The 14,535-nt window shown below is 69.0% G+C and overlaps 3 protein-coding genes across 3 annotated transcripts; 2 read left to right on the top strand and 1 right to left on the bottom strand.

The window, feature by feature from the left end:
* The first annotated feature begins 898 nt into the window (after positions 1-898).
* On the top strand, positions 899-2,044 carry H696_05515 (hypothetical protein). Its single transcript, XM_009499341.1, has 3 exons — positions 899-979; positions 1,127-1,250; positions 1,378-2,044. Exons 1-3 carry the CDS (start codon positions 965-967, stop codon positions 1,929-1,931), a joined length of 693 nt encoding a protein of 230 aa, XP_009497616.1. The 5' UTR covers positions 899-964; the 3' UTR covers positions 1,932-2,044.
* Positions 2,045-2,830: 786 nt separating this feature from the next.
* H696_05516 (hypothetical protein) lies at positions 2,831-6,905 on the top strand. The gene is made up of 10 exons (XM_009499342.1): positions 2,831-3,084; positions 3,241-3,377; positions 3,608-3,679; positions 3,792-3,917; positions 4,113-4,526; positions 4,736-4,930; positions 5,116-5,381; positions 5,510-5,609; positions 5,837-6,106; positions 6,281-6,905. The coding sequence occupies exons 1-10, from the start codon at positions 2,889-2,891 to the stop codon at positions 6,785-6,787; spliced, it is 2,283 nt and encodes a 760-aa protein (XP_009497617.1). The 5' UTR covers positions 2,831-2,888; the 3' UTR covers positions 6,788-6,905.
* Positions 6,906-7,118: 213 nt separating this feature from the next.
* On the bottom strand, positions 7,119-14,449 carry H696_05517 (hypothetical protein; the record flags this gene model as incomplete). Its single annotated transcript, XM_009499343.1, has 12 exons — positions 14,296-14,449; positions 13,910-14,207; positions 13,613-13,780; positions 13,313-13,417; positions 13,139-13,218; positions 11,192-13,038; positions 10,399-11,031; positions 10,274-10,324; positions 9,036-10,131; positions 8,598-8,851; positions 8,227-8,433; positions 7,119-8,113 (listed from the first exon to the last, which is right to left on the bottom strand). The coding sequence occupies exons 1-12, from the start codon at positions 14,394-14,396 to the stop codon at positions 7,119-7,121; spliced, it is 5,835 nt and encodes a 1,944-aa protein (XP_009497618.1). The 5' UTR covers positions 14,397-14,449.
* Between the last annotated feature and the right edge of the window lie 86 nt (positions 14,450-14,535).

A 14,535-nucleotide genomic window follows, 5' to 3' on the forward strand; every position in this document is an offset into this window, starting at 1 on the left:
GCCCGTTTGCCCCGCCCTCGAGGCAGCCCCAGTTGTGGTGCGCGCGGCGGCCGCCCAACCGAGCAGGGCGCCTCCCCAAGGCCGTCGGGTCGTGGCCGAGATGTGCACGGCTTCAGGCAACAACGCAAAGCATCCACCCGCCGGATGACTCCTCATGCATAGAGCATCCCCCCTGGCATCGTCGCTGGCGCACGCATGCGGCCTGCTGGGGCTTTGTGTGTGTGTGTGCGCAGGGAGGCCGAGCGGAAGTCCACACAGCCGCCGGCGGTGGGCAGGCGGCGGGGCACGCCGCCCCCCGGAGTCGAGGGTCCCTCCGGCTGCGGGGGGGGCGCGGAGCCGTGCGTGTGATTTGGTTCTGAGGTCCGCCCTGTTCGGGTGCGGGCGCGCGGGGCCGAAATTCATGAGCGCATTTCGGCGGGAGGAAATTCGCTAGAGCGCGCGTGAGCTGGTCCGGTGACATCCACAGAAATGCCATTTCTCCCTTACACCCGCGAGCCGGCTACCCCCAGCCCGCTTTCGGACTGCTCTGGCGGGCGCGCATGTGTGTGTGCGTGCGTGCGTGCGTGCGTGCGTGCGTGTGTGGGCGCGGGGGAGGCCGAGGACCACTTGAGAGGGGCGGCGTGTCCAGAGGGCCTTATCCCAGAGGCAATTGCCCCAGAGGGCCTTGCCCCAGAGGGCCTTGTCCCAGTGCCAAGGGGCGGCAGGGGGGTGGTGACGGGGGCTCCGGTGAATGGCGAGCAGGGGCCGGTGCGGCCGGGCGGAGGGCAAAGTATCCCGCTTGGAGAGGCAGCGTTCTGGGGTCCGCAATCTGGCGACTGGGCAGCTGCCCCTCCTCCGCTTCCCCGCTCCTCCCCCCTCCCCCCGCGCCCCCTCCGCCCTCTTCGTTTTCCCCCCCCCCCCCACCTCCTCCCGCTGCTCCCCTCTGCCTCCTGCTTCTCGGGGACCGCCGCCACCTCGCTAGACCATGGTTTACCGTGCTGTACGTGTCTCTCTTCGTCCTTGTCCTCCTCCTCCCCCGCCCGGTCGACCGGCGCCGCTGAATGTCCCCCCGTCCTCGCCTCTCTTCCTCCTTACTGACATTCGCGCGATCCTCGCGGCCGGCGCCTTCTCCTCCTCCTTCCGCCAGAACTCCGCCACCCACCTGCGCGTGTGGCATCACATCGATGCGACCGGCCAGAGGATGGGTCGCGTGGCCACGCAGGTCGCCAAGGTTCTCATGGGCAAGGGCAAGCCCACCTACCACCCGGCCGGTATGTGCTCGGCCTTTGGCGCGATGCCTTCCTCGCCCAGTTACACCCCTCCGCCGACCGGCTGACTGACCCGCTCATTCTCACGGCCCCCTGCCGCCCCTCCCTCCCCCGCGCCCCCCTTACGTAGCTGACTCCGGCGACTACGTCGTTATCACCAATGCCGCGCGCTTCGAGCTGACCGGCAAGAAGCTCCAGCAGCGCGTGCACCGCTACCACACCGGCTACCCCGGCGGCCTGAAGGAGGTCCCCATCAAGAAGACCATGGAAACCCAGCCGGATGTGGTCTTCCGCCGGGCGGTGTCCGGCATGCTGCCGAAGAACAACCTGCGGCCGCGCATGCTGCGCCGCCTGCGCATCGAGAATGGCGCGAGCTCCCCCTTCGTGGCGAATGCCCTGCGCTCGGGCCCGGGTGCGGACATCGTCCTCGAGACGCCGACTCTGCCGGCCGGCGCGGCCCCGCGCACCGTCCTCCAGGCCGTCCGCGAGTCGGAGCGCCCGCTGAGCCAGCTGCGGCGCGTGGTCGCCGCCACCAGCACCGGCAAGGCCGCCCCCACCGAGGCCGAGCTTCTGACGGCCCAGGTCCGCGACCGTATGGCCCAGCTGCAGCTGGCTCTGCACAAGTCCGGTCCGAACAAGAGCAACTACAAGACCAAGACCTACCAGAAGACCGGCAAGCACTAAATGCGCGACATATGTGTGCTCCCGGGTCTCCCCTTCTTCCTCGAGCGCATGCGACCGAGCCGCCGTTCCTTTCGCCCCTGCCCCCCTCCCTCCCCCTCCCCCCTCCCCCTCACAGATCTGCCTCTCCGTGCTGCTTGCCGTGGGGTTGCATTTTGTTCGTCCTTGTTGCTCCTGTCTTCGTTTCCCCCCCCCCCTCCCCCCTCTCAGTTCTCTCTTCTCCCCTCGCCGGTGCAGCTCACTGGGGCCGGCCCCCCTCTCCTTTCTCCCCTGTCCCCCCCCCCCCTGGCCGTGCACCGTGTCACCGGCACCCACGCCCTACGCGTGTGTTATAGATTGCCTCCATAAGATTCCCGCTCTTTGTGTGTGTATGTGTGCTTTATATCTGGATTGTTTTCCCCTCAAAACATGCCCGGGAGGGAGGCGGCCGGCGGCGGCGGGGCACCCGCGGGTCGCCGCAGCCTCTTGTCTTTCTGTTTCTGTGTGTCCGAGTGTGGGGCGCCTTGCGCCGGGCATGGAGGGCCGGCCCCGTGCGGGTGTGCGGGTGTGCGGGTGGGGCTCGCGCGGTGCTGCGAGTCCGTTGGCACCATGGCGTTAGTCGGCACTTACGGGTCTGGCCGCACTGCGCGAGTCTAACACGGGACGAGCGGTCCGGCGTGGGCAGTAGGGCCGGGAGGCGAGCCGTTGCGTTGCGCCCCCTGTCCTCCCGGCCGCCGGGGGGAAGGCGCGCTATTTGTGCTCCCGGCCGCCGGTCCCTGCTGGCCACCGTGCCCGTATCCGCCCTCGCCTCCACCCCCCCCTCTCCTACCCCCCCCCTTCTTCTTGCCATTTTGTCAGCTGTTCCATAGCGTCCCCCCCCATTTGTTGGTAGACGCGCAGCAGGCCCCGCCCCCCCTGCTCCCCCCCCCCCCCTCTCCCCCCTTCCTCTCTGCTGTACTTGCTCTTGGAGCTCAAGGCACCATGACGGAGTCCTTTGCGCTTGAGAGTGCCCTGAAGCGCTTCGAGAGCACCTTCACTCAGGCCGATCTGGCCTTTGAGAATGACCTCTTCCGCGCGCCGATGTCCCTGAAGACATGGTTCCGGTATATCGAGCACAAAACCGAGACCGGGGCATCGGACGAGGTCATCAGCTTCCTCTACGAGCGGGCCCTCAAGGGTGCGTGCCTGCAAACGGCCGTCATGCGCCTCGACCACATGCTCCCCCCCCCCCCTCATCCCTCCCCTTCCCTTCATGCTCGCTGCCCCTTTCTGGCATTCCTCTGATGTGATTGCGCTGCTGCCGCACATGCTCCCCTCCCTCTCTCCCAAATAGCCATCCCGTACAGTTACAAAATTTGGCACCGGTACTTGACCCTGTTGCGGAAGCGGGCCACCGGCCTGCCGATTGGCCACCCGGCCTGGCGGTATCTGGTGACCTCCTACGAGCGGAGCCTGGCATATCTGTCAAAGGTGCGCAGTCCCCCCCCCCCCCTCTCTCTCTCTCTCTCTCTCTCTCTCTCTCGCTCGCTCGCTCGCTTGCGGGCGCGCGCCTTTGTGGCGTCCCTCCGCGTAGGGGCTTTCCCTTTCTTTATTTGCCTGCCTCTGTTCCATTTCGACCTTCCCCTCGTGCACGGGACACCCTCTCATTGACACAAGCCGCCCCTCGCTGGATGTCTGGACGTGGTGGTTACGGCGGGCAGATGCCGCGCCTGTGGATCGAGTACTGTCTGCTGCTGGAGGAGCAGCAATGCATCACCGCCACCCGCCGCGGGGTGCGTCCTTCATTTATGGCGTCCCTTCTTGTCGGATGCTTGCCTGCCGGCGCCTCGTACTGACCCGTATGACCCCTGTGTTGCTCCGGCCCCCGGCGTGCCTGTGCGCCAGTATGACCGTGCCCTGCGGGCCCTGCCGCTGAGCCAGCACGAGCGTATCTGGCCGAACTACATCCAATTTGTGACCAAGTGCCGTGTGCCAGACACGGCCATGCGCGTGTTCCGTCGCTATCTCAAGGTGCGACGCTTCCGGGGTCCTTCTTCTCCCCCCCCCCCCCCTTGTCCCTGCTCCTTGCTCTTTGTCTCGCCGCCTTTCTCCTTCTCTCTCCTCTCTCCTCTCTCCTCCCTCTCTCTCTCGCTCTCTCTCCCGCCCCTCATCATGCATCGGCTCCGCACTGACCGCCCTCCTGCCTGCTGCCTCCTGATCGAGCAGTTTGATCCGACGAAGGCCGAGGACTTTGTGGAGTACCTGATCGCGGAGAAGCGTTACAACGAGGCGGCCGAGCGCTTCTCCAAGCTGGTGATCGACGACACCCACCGGTCGAAGGACGGCCTGACCAAGCAGGAGCAGTGGCTGGAGTTCCTGGAGCTCTGCTGCAAGAATGCCAACGGAATCACGTCCATCTCGGTGGAGGCCTTTGTTCGGCATGGGATCCGCCGGTACACGGCCGAGCATGCTGGGCGTCTGTGGACCACGCTGGCGGACTACTTCATCCGACTTGGGCAGTTTGAGAAGGCGCGCGACATCTTCGAAGAGGGCATGGATCTGGTGAGCCTGGTCCGGGACTTCAGCCACATTTTCGACGCGTACGCCAAGTTCGAGGAGACCCTGGCCGATGCGCTGGCGGTGCGTGCTCCTGCTGTGTGCCTCTGTGGTGTATCTTTCTGGTGGGCGTTTGTTTGACACGGGCTCCCGCCCCCTTGCCATGCTCCCCGGGCATCGTGTGCATGCATGTCCTGGTCTCCGCGCGCGCGCCCCCCCCCCCCCCCCCCCCCCCCTCTGGGCCCATCTGCCCTCCTCCTCTCTCCCTCTCGCTGCCTTTCCCTCGCCGGTAGAATGCCGAGCTCGATGCCACCCCCGAGGGGCAGGAGTTTGAGCCGTCACAGGAGTTGCAGCTGGCCCTGGCGCGCTTTGAGCATCTGCTTGACCGTCGGCCGATCCTGGTGAACGATGTGCACATCCGCCAGGACCCGAACAATGTGCAGCAGTGGCTGGAGCGCTGTCGCCTCCACGAGGCGGACCCGGAAAAGGTGCGCCCAGTATCCACGTCGATGTCCCCTGCCCCCTCTCCCTGGAAGGGCATTCGCTTCTGTCGCCCCCTCTGATCCGCTCTTTCTCACCCACCCTCTCCGATGTTGCTCTGCTCCTACACCGGCTGCCCTCTGCCGGTGCCCCTCGGCGGCGGCGGCGACCGGCTCTTCGGCGTGTGGCACAGGTGGTCAGTGTGTTCGAGGATGCCATCTCCTCGGTAGATATCTACACCAGTGGCAATGGGCACTATGTGGACCTGTGGAAGGCGTATGCTCGGTACTTTGAGCAGGGCCGGCGCTTCCCCGGCCCGGATGACACGGTGCCAGCTGGCGCGGCCGATCTCGACAGCGCGCGGACCATCTTCGAGCGGGCCACCAGTGCCCCGCAGCGTAGCGCTGCCGACCTGGTGGACTTGTGGATTGCCTTCGCCGACATGGAGCTTCGCCACCAGTGCGTCCGGCGTGTGCCTGTTTGGGGTTTGCTTTTATCTGTCCATTTCTCCGTATCTCTTGAGATGTGGCCTTAACGCAAGCTCCCCCCCCCCTCCCCCCCCCCCTCGCGCTTCTCTCGTGCGGCAGGAACTTCGATCGGACTCGCGAGGTTCTCAAGCGCGCCACGCGGACCCCTTCCAAGAAGCGCGCTCACCCGCAAGCCGGCGCGTCAGAGAGCATGCTCGAGGTGCGTGTCCCTCATGCTGGCCGAGGATGCCGCCGTGGCCGATCCCAAATCAACTGCGGCCCATTCATCGCGGTCTGACCCCCTTTGCCCCTCCTCCTCCTCCCTCTACCGGGATTCTGGCATGTGGCCGTGCATGGGGGTGTATGCGTGTTGCTTGCTGGTGTCCCCCCCCCCCCTCCCTCCCTCTGCTCGCCCCTTTGCCGGCCGCTTCGCCACGTGTGTCGCAGCGTGTCGCCCGCGACCAGCGTCTCTGGAACTACTACGTGGACTTCGAGGAGTCCCTCGGGACGCTGGAGTCCTGCAAGGCCGTGTACGACCGGATCCTGGATCTCAAGATCGCCACCCCGCAGACGATCATCAACTATGGGACCTTCCTGGAGGAGCACAACTTTTTCGAGGACTCCTTCCGGGCCTACGAGCGCGGTGTCAGCGCCTTCCGCTTCCCGGCGGTCTTCGAGATTTGGAATGTCTACCTGCCGAAGTTCCTCCAGCGCTATGTACGTGTGGGCCGTTTTGCTGCATGCCCTTTGCTGGTCCGAGGTCGCGGCCTGCTTGCGCTCTCCCTCGCCGGAACTGACCAAGGTCCTCCCATCGCGCCTCCCTTTCGGATTCCGACATCTGTCTCTCGCGGCTGCCTCCTTCCGGGGGCATGGCATACACACGCCGCGCAGAAGGGCACCAAGCTGGAGCGCACGCGCGATCTCTTTGAGCAGGCGCTGAAGGACTGCCCGCCGTCGCAATCGCGGCCACTCTTCCTCATGTATGCCTCCTTCGAGGAGGAGTACGGCCTGGCCCGGCGCGCGCTCATGGTGTACGAGCGGGCCACGCAGCATGTGCCGGTGGCCGAGAAGCACGAGGTGTTCCTGCTGTATGTGGCCAAGGCGGCCCAGATGCAGGGGGTGGTGGCCACGCGGGACATCTATGCCCGGGCCATTGAGGTTTTGCCGGATGCCGCGGCGCTGGACATGTGCGTGCGCTTCGCCGAGCTGGAAGTCCAATTGGGCGAGGTCGCGCGCGCGCGGTCCCTCTTCGGCCATGGGGCCCAGTTTGCCAATCCGAAGACCAACAAGGAGTTCTGGCAGAAGTGGGACGCCTTCGAGGTCAAGCACGGTGATGTGGAAACCTACCGGCAGCTGCTGCGCGTGAAGCGCACGATGGCCATCAAATTCGGAGCATGAGCAATGTGCCATGGCCACACGGCGCTGGCAGGCGCCAGGCGCGGCCCCCTGTGCTTGACTTCCCCCCTGCTTGTGAAGTGTGCGCACACCGCGCCGCATAGATTGAATATACTCTGGGTTTTTTTTTGATGCAATCGAACAGCGAAAGACAAAGGGGACCAGAGGAAAGCACGCGCACGTGTGCTGCGATTGAGACAAGGAGCCGGGGCGAGGGGCTTGATCTATTGGGGGAGGGGGCGCAGGAAAGAGAGAGAGAGAGAGAGAGAGACTGTCCAACCAACGCCGTGTGCTTGCACGTGTCTGGCGCCGGCGAGGGGAGAGGGGGGCGGGGTCAGATGGCGGCGCCGTGGGTGCCCGGCTGGCCGGGCGCCAGGGGCACCGGCTCCGGGGCCAGGGCCCCGGCACCAAGGAGGTCAAAGAGCGACGCCCCGCCGGGCAGCGACACCGGCGAGCAGACTGGGCAGACGAAGTCCAGCCCAGCCGAGTCCGGCAGAGTGGGCGACGGCGCGGGCGCCGACGCGGGCGAGGTGGCCAGGCCGGCGAGGCTGGGGCCCGGGCGCAGACACGCCCGATGGGCCGCATGCGCGCAGGGGAAGGCCACGATCTGCTGGTCGAGGGGGTTGTTCGGGTCGGCGGCCACGGGCTCCGCGCCGAGGGGCTGGCCGCAGTTGGCGGCACAGGGGGCCGTTTGCACGGCCACCAGGACGCCCCAGTGGGTCTGATCCTCGACATACTGGGCCGTTCGGCTGGGGAGCGAGGCCCCGGGGGTGGGCTTGAGCCCGAGCCCCGGCCGGTCGGCCAGGCCGCCGCCGCCGCCGCCGCCGCCGCCGGGGCCGCCTCGGGGCGAGGGCGCCGGCGTGGCAGGGACCGCCGCCGGGGCCGGGGCGACGGTGCCGGCCGCCGGGTCGGCCGGGCTTTGGTCCTCGACCGGCATGTGAAGGTGCGCCTGGATGGCCGGATGGATGCTGGCATCGCGCCGGCCCCAGAGGTAGATGTCCGTGGTTTCGGCCATGGCGTGGACCTCGGCCGCCTGGCCACGCTGGCGGAGCTCCTCGCGCCACAGGCGCCCGGCTGCCCAGGAGGCCGGGCCAACACCGGCGGCGGCGCCGGCGGCGCCGGCGGGGCCACCGGGCCCGGTTGCACCGGCCCGGTCCGTGTTGCCGGTGTCGCCAGCCAGGGTGGCCTCCGCCGGGTTGAAGTCCACCGCGCCGACGGCCAGGCATCCGAGGAAGGCCGGTCGGACCAGCAGACCCAGGTCGGCCACCGGCTGGAGCATGTCCAGCGCGGCGCTCGTCGAGCCGAGATACGCCGCCGCATGGAGGACAACTGTGTGATGTGGCAGGCGGGGGAGTGGCAGAGGGGGGAAAGGGGCGCGGGGAGATGGAGAGGTCAGTGCCATGGGCAGGGCCATGCCGAGAGGAAGGGGCTGCCGGGCGCACCAAGCTCCGAGAGGAGCACCCCGCCGGCCGGGTCCTGGGGGGCCCAAATGTGCGCGGGGCCTGCCTGATGGGGGGCCAGCGCATTGGCACCGTGGCGATCGAGCGCGGCCAGGGGGTGATCCTCGGTCGGGGCGTCGGCAACACGAGCGGCCTCCAGCTGCTGGATCAGCTCGAGCGCCTGAGCCAGGGCAGCCTTATCGGGGATGTCTGTCGGCGAGCAAGCGGGCATGGGCATGCGCGTGCATGTGGGTGCAGGTGTGGTCGTCGGCGTGGTCGTCGGCATGGGCATGCGCGTGCATTTGCGCGTGCGTGAGTGGGACAGACAGCAGGAAGGATGGAAGCAGGCGGGCAGGCAGGCTGGCAGCACGCACAGGCGAGGGCACGCTCGAGAGCGCCGATGTCAGCCAGCAATGCCGCCAGGACCACGGTGTGCGCCCAGAGGGAGGACAGCGCCCCGGGCTCGGCCCCGGCCGCGGACACCAGGCATCCGGTCCCGAGTTCCAGGGCGTTCAGCTGCAGCTCCAGGCAGCGAGCCCAGTCACCAGTGAGACGGGCGCGCGAAGCCGCGTGGCGCTGGAGCTCTGCCGTCGAGCGGAAGAGCAAACTCGACTCGAGGCGGTCGAGCCTGAGCAGGCGTGCATGGGGTGGCCCCACGTCAGTCAAAGAAGCGAGAGAGAGAGAGAGAGAGAGAGGAGGCCAACAGCCATGAGACGACCTCAGGCAAGAAGGGAGGCCCTCGCGGAGAGGGGGGGAGGGAGAAAGAGGGAGAGAAAGAGGGAGAGCAGAGCACAAGGCAACCCGTGGCGTACCATTCACGCTGAGGATGGGCAAGGGCAAAGTCCCGGCTTTCGGCGCTCGGGGCCCAGAGGGGCAATGGAAGCTCCGGTCGCCAGGTGGCGAAGCGCGGCTCCGGGGCCAGGAGCGCCTCGCGCGCTGGCGCCCGGGTGACTACGTCCCACGGCCGCAGGAGGGCGGTGGTGTGTGCATCGGCCAAGAGCAGAATGGCCTCCGGTGGGAAGACCCCGCCAGCCGGGGCACCGGACACGTCCGACGCCAGGGCGGCGTGCCAGCGCGCCGAGCACAGCACCCGGCGCAGGTACCGGCCCAGGAGGGCGAATGGCCGGGCCGAGGCACGATCCCCCGGGCCCGGGGCGGCATCGGGCTCCAGCAGGGCCGAGCAGCCCAGCAGCCGGGCTACCGTCCGGTGCCCCAGCAGCGGGTGACTCGCCACGCAGGCATTCTCCAGCAGGTCCTCCACATCGGCTCGGAGAGGCTGCTGCTGCTGTTGCTGCTGCTGCTGCTGCTGCTGCTGCGCGGCGTCGTTGGCCCGGGTCCCCGGGGCAGGGGACTGGCCAAGGGACTGGAGTTGGTACGCCAGGCAAAGGAGCCCCAGGGGATCGTGCGTCGCCAGCTGGCCGACATCCAACGGCGCGGCGGCCTGATCGGCCGCCAGGGCATACTCCAGCAGGTGGCCGGGGACGCTGGCCGAGGTCCCGGCCATGCGGACCAGCTCTAACGCCTCCTCCAGCAGGGAATCATCCCCATGGACCAGGCTCGCCAGGACCGCCAGACGAGGGTCCAGCAGCTGGCAGGCCGGCCGGAGCCCGGCATCCAGCAGGGCGCCCAGGCCGAGGAGGAACCCAGCCCCGGTGAAGGCCTCGCGCTGAAGGGCGGACGGCCCGTCCGCCCCATCAAGCAGGGCAAGCACACGCTCGGCAGGCTGGGCGGCCAGCCAGCTGGCCGCGGCCAAGACCGCAGGCACCCGGTCCACCGTGAAGAAAGGCAGTGGCCCGAGCGCGCCCTCCAGCTGCTCGTGCAGCGGGTCCGGCAACAGAGCCGAGTCCAGCAAGGCAGCCGTGTCCGGGAATGCGGCCCCCTGGAATGACGGTCCGGCATCCAGGGCGACTGTGCGTTTGCGGATGTGTGCACGGGCGCGGGCACGTGAGTATTCGGAGGAGGGGGAGGAAGGGCAGGTCGGGGGGGGGGGGGGGGGGGGGGGCAAACACCACCGCGAGGGGGGACCACCCCAGGAGGGGGACCAACGTACTGGAGGCAAAGGCAGTTCTGAAGAGGCCGGCGTCCGGGAGGTCCTCGGCGACTGGATGATTGCATGTTGCGGTGAGACACGGGAAGAGAGGGAGCGCGAGGGGGGCGAAGGGGAGGAAGGCGCACAGTGTTGCTCCAGCAGGGCCGTGACATCTACGAGGCTGGGCATATCCTCCTGGAGGAGGGGCGTTTGCGCGGAATCGATCTCGGTCGAGGCGTCATCCGCCGCCCCGCCCGGGGCCCCCTGCTCCGGGGCGTCAAGGCTCAGCAGGGAGGACGCGGCCGACACCGACCGGCGGAAGAGCAGCGTCAGGTCGGTCAGCGAGCTGGGCGACGAGGAGAGCTCGGCATCCGGCTCCCCGGTGCTGGCCGTGAGCGAGGGCGCATCGTCGGCGAGGGGGGCCGCCGGGTCGGCCAGGTCCCCGGGCCCAGGCCCGGCGCCGGTCCCGACCGGCAGCGACATGCGCAGGGCCGCCTGCAGCTTGCCAGTGAAGGCCTCATGCCCGACGATGTCCCCCTGGGCCGGGGTGGTGCCGGCCAGGGGGAAGGACGATCCGAGCCCCGTGTCCGAGGCCCAGGAGGCCGGATCTTCCAGGGGGGTAGCCGGCGAGGAGGAGGCATGCGTCGGGCGGGACCGGCGCCGACGGGCCGAGATGCTGATGGACACCGGGGCCGAGGGGGCCGATTCTGTGCCGACGTCCGGGCTCGCCAGCGCGGCGGGCGCCACGACTGCCGGCGCGTCGGCCTGGTCGAAGTATACTGGCAATCCCGGGAGGGGGGGGGGGGGGGGGGATGAAGAGAGGCCGGAGGGCGGAAAGTGCGCCACATGCATGGGCGCGTGTCAGAGGAGCTGAAAGGGGCGAGGGGGGAGGACACCAGGCACCCTGGAGAAAGGCACGGGACGAGGGGCGGGGCGCACCGATGGAGGTCTTCTTCTTCCGGCGCTTGCTCTCCTTCGGCAGTTTGGGGCTGGTCCCGGCCAGCGGGGGCGAGGCGGCCGAGTCGTCGACGCTGGCCGTCAAATCGGTCTTGCGGGTTTTGGGCTTCTTGACCTTCTTGATGGGGATGGCCAGGGCCGGCGGCGGGAGCAAATCGGCCGTCAGCTGGTCCAAGCTGTCGGGGGAGAGGGCGCGCGCGGCTGGCGGGGCAGCCTGGAAGGACACCGGGTCGAGGGGGCGCGCCGGGCCGGCGGGCGTTGACGACACCGCGGCCGCGGCCGCCGCCTCGCGAAGGGTTCGACTCAACAGCGAGGAAGACGACGGGGGCAGTTGGCTGCTCGGGGCCGGGAGCGGGGGCAGCGAGGCCACCTCCGCCTGGGCCGGCCCGGTGGATGGGCTGCTTGTTGACATCGCTGACGGAGCATCCACCGAGGGGACCGGGCCTGGCGTGGCAGCCGGCGAGGCTGGACGCGGCTCGGGAGGCGGAGCCAGTGCATCGCCCGGAGCAGGGGCGGGCGCGGGCGCAGCCACAGGCGCGGGCGCGGGCGCGGGCGCGGGCACGGGCGCGGCCACAGGCGCCGGTAGGAACTTATCCATCTCGAGTGCCAGCTGGCCCAGCGCCGAGACGGCAGGCGCAGGCGTGACTTCCTCGATGCCAGGCTCCTCGGGGGAATCGTCGCAGGCCGCGCGCCTGGCAGAGCCGGCCGGAGGGTCGAGGTCGGCGGCCGGCAGGAAAGCCGAGATGGCAGACCACTCGCCGGCGGTCAGGCCACAGGTGGCAATGTCTTGCAGGGCCTCCTCCGCGAAGGAGGTCACCACGGTGGCGGCGGTCCGGCCAAGGCCACACGAAATCAAGGCCTTGGAGGCGGCCCACGCGCCGCCCTGCACCAGGTCCAGGCAGATGATGCGCTGGTCCTGGCGCCCGAAGGCGGCCGGCAGCCGGGGCGAGGAGCCGCTGCTGGCCGGGGTCAACGGGGGGGAGCCCCCGGCCGGGGGGACCACCATGCCGGGGTCCTCCCCGCCGGCCGGCAGGGTGGCCAGCAGGAAGAGGCCGAAGATCGGCGCCCCGGGCCGCGGGGCGCCCCGGAGGACGGTCGTCGGGAAGGCCGGCTGTCGGACCACGGCCACGGAGTCGATGCGCAGCGGGGCCAAGCTCAAACGCAGAGACACATCCACCAGGTCAATGTCCACCAGGGCCAGGGACGAGCCCTGCGGCGACCAGGACAGCATGTGCTGCGAATCGAGGAAGGATGCCAGGCGCCCGAGCTCGAAGGGCACCGATGATGGCGCCGCGGCACCCGGCGCAGCCGAACCGCCGGCCTCCCCGGAGATGCCATTCACCGGGCAGGCAAATGCCCCGGAATCCCGGGCCAGGGCCGATTGCGCCGGAGACAGGCCGGTCCAAATCCGAGCCTCGGTCGCGCTCCCACCGGCGAGATTGGCATCGTCATCTTCCCCGTGCGGCGGCCGGCCCGCGTCCTGCTTCTCGTGTCCCTCCTCCTCCTGCTCTTCCTCCTCGGGGGACTGGTCCTCGTTGAAGTCGAGCGTGGCCTCGACCTCGCCATCCCGGCGCGAGGTGTCCACCGCCCAGGCGAAGCCGCCCGGACGCGACACCAGCGCCAGAGCGCCGCGCTCCAAGATCGGCAAGAACATGTTATCATCATCGTCCTCCTCCTGCTCCTCCTCCTCCTCTTCCCCCTCGGGACTGGTGCGGGCGGTGGTGGCGGCGGCGGCGGCGGCGGCATGGGATGCCATGCGCTGGGCCATGTGCGCGCGCGCCGCCGCCGCCGTGGACACGGAAAAGTGCGCAGCGCCATATTGGCCGAATCTGGCGCGGAGCAGGGCAAGGTGGCGCCGACAGGAGGGCGGTCAGTGGCGTCACGCCCACGGGCAAGCAGCGAAGCGCCGGCGCGGAAGGAGGCACATACCGCGGCCGGCGGCCGATGGGCACACAGGCATTGGTGGCCACGTCGATGAGGAGCGTGCGCGACACCGTTGACGCGAGGATCTGCCATCGGACGAGGCGGGGACAGAGGGTGAGTCGCATGATGGAAAGCGCCGGGGGGCGGGGGGGGGGGGGGGCAGGACAGCAAGCAGCGTACCGTGTGAAGGGAGATGTCCAGCTGGACGATGTGATCGGCGGGCGGGTCGCCGAGGTCTGGGAGGATGCGCGTGACGACCTCCGAGCTGACGAAGAGATTGAGGAACTGGACTCAGGGGGGGGGGGAGAGACACATGCGCATACACACACACACACACACACAGACACAGACACGAAGGGCAGAGGGGAAGACACCTGCCGGTCAGAGAGGGAGGGCGGACGAGGAGGCGCAGGCGCACGCGCAGGCGCAGGAGGGAAATGTCACGCTGGGGCCATCTTACGAGCCATGGCCATGGCGTACCTTCTCATTTTGCACCGCGGTCGACCGGAGCTCGCCGGACGAGTCGCAACTGAAGATCTTCCGCGCGAGGGCCTGCGAGTCGAGACCCGGATCCGCGAGCGAGGCCAGCGGCGGCCACCAGTGAACCGCAGTGACCGGGGCCCGGTGATCGCCGGTCTTGAGCAGGAGCTGTGCGAGAGGGGGCAGGTCAGTGACGACCAGTGCCAGCGGGCGAGGGGCGGCTAAAAGACATGGGACCGGGAGGACGGGGCGGCCCGACAACAAGCCGGAGATGGCAGAGGGACCGGCGAGGCGTACCTTCTCCTTGCACTTGATGCTCCCCTGGCCGAGGTCCCAAATGTGGATGCTGCCGGAGGAGGTGCCCACCGCCAGGAAGCACCGGCTCAGCAGGGCCGAGTGCCGCGCCCGCGCGGCCGGGTCAAATTCCGGCACCAGGGTCACATCCTCCGGATCGAAGAGGGCCAGGCTGGTGATGGACCCGAGCACCGACTTGTGCGACAGGACAAACCGCTGGCGGAAGGACCGGTCATGGTGCGAGAGTTCCGGCGAGGACAGGACGAACACCGTGCCGCCGGTGGTGCCCAGCACGAGGAACCTGCATCAGCCGGGGATGTGGTCAGCGCCTGGATGGGGAGGGGCGGCCAAGTGCATGCGGGGGGGGGGGGGGGGCAGAGCCTGCGCACCGGGAACTGGCCGCGATGGCCGAGAAGCGAAAGCGCCCGGAGGCATTCAGTTCGTCGGCGGTCGGTTGGGCCGACCGCGTTTCCAGAGCGATGAAGGGCATTTGGTTGTGTGGCTGTTTGTTTGTTTCCCGCGGCGAGGGACGAGGCAGGGAGGGGGAGATGGGGAGGACGGCGCGCCCCGGCGCTGCTGGGGGAGTGGGAGGGGCGGGCGCGGGCGCGCCGGTCGGTCGGGCGGGCGGG

This window comes from Fonticula alba (assembly GCF_000388065.1).
Source record: "Fonticula alba strain ATCC 38817 unplaced genomic scaffold supercont2.11, whole genome shotgun sequence".
NCBI lineage: Eukaryota > Rotosphaerida > Fonticulaceae > Fonticula > Fonticula alba.

What these genes read in the sequence shown, in the direction of transcription:
- H696_05516 (XM_009499342.1), top strand. Translation starts at nt 2,889, where the DNA reads ATGACGGAGTCCTTTGCGCTTGAGAGTGCCCTGAAGCGCTTCGAGAGC. An exon ending in GCCTGGCATATCTGTCAAAG is followed by an intron (nt 3,378 to 3,607) that starts GTGCGCAGTCCC and finishes TACGGCGGGCAG; the next exon opens with ATGCCGCGCCTGTGGATCGA. An exon ending in TGTTCCGTCGCTATCTCAAG is followed by an intron (nt 3,918 to 4,112) that starts GTGCGACGCTTC and finishes CTGATCGAGCAG; the next exon opens with TTTGATCCGACGAAGGCCGA.
- H696_05515 (XM_009499341.1), top strand. An exon ending in GCCCACCTACCACCCGGCCG is followed by an intron (nt 1,251 to 1,377) that starts GTATGTGCTCGG and finishes CCCCTTACGTAG; the next exon opens with CTGACTCCGGCGACTACGTC.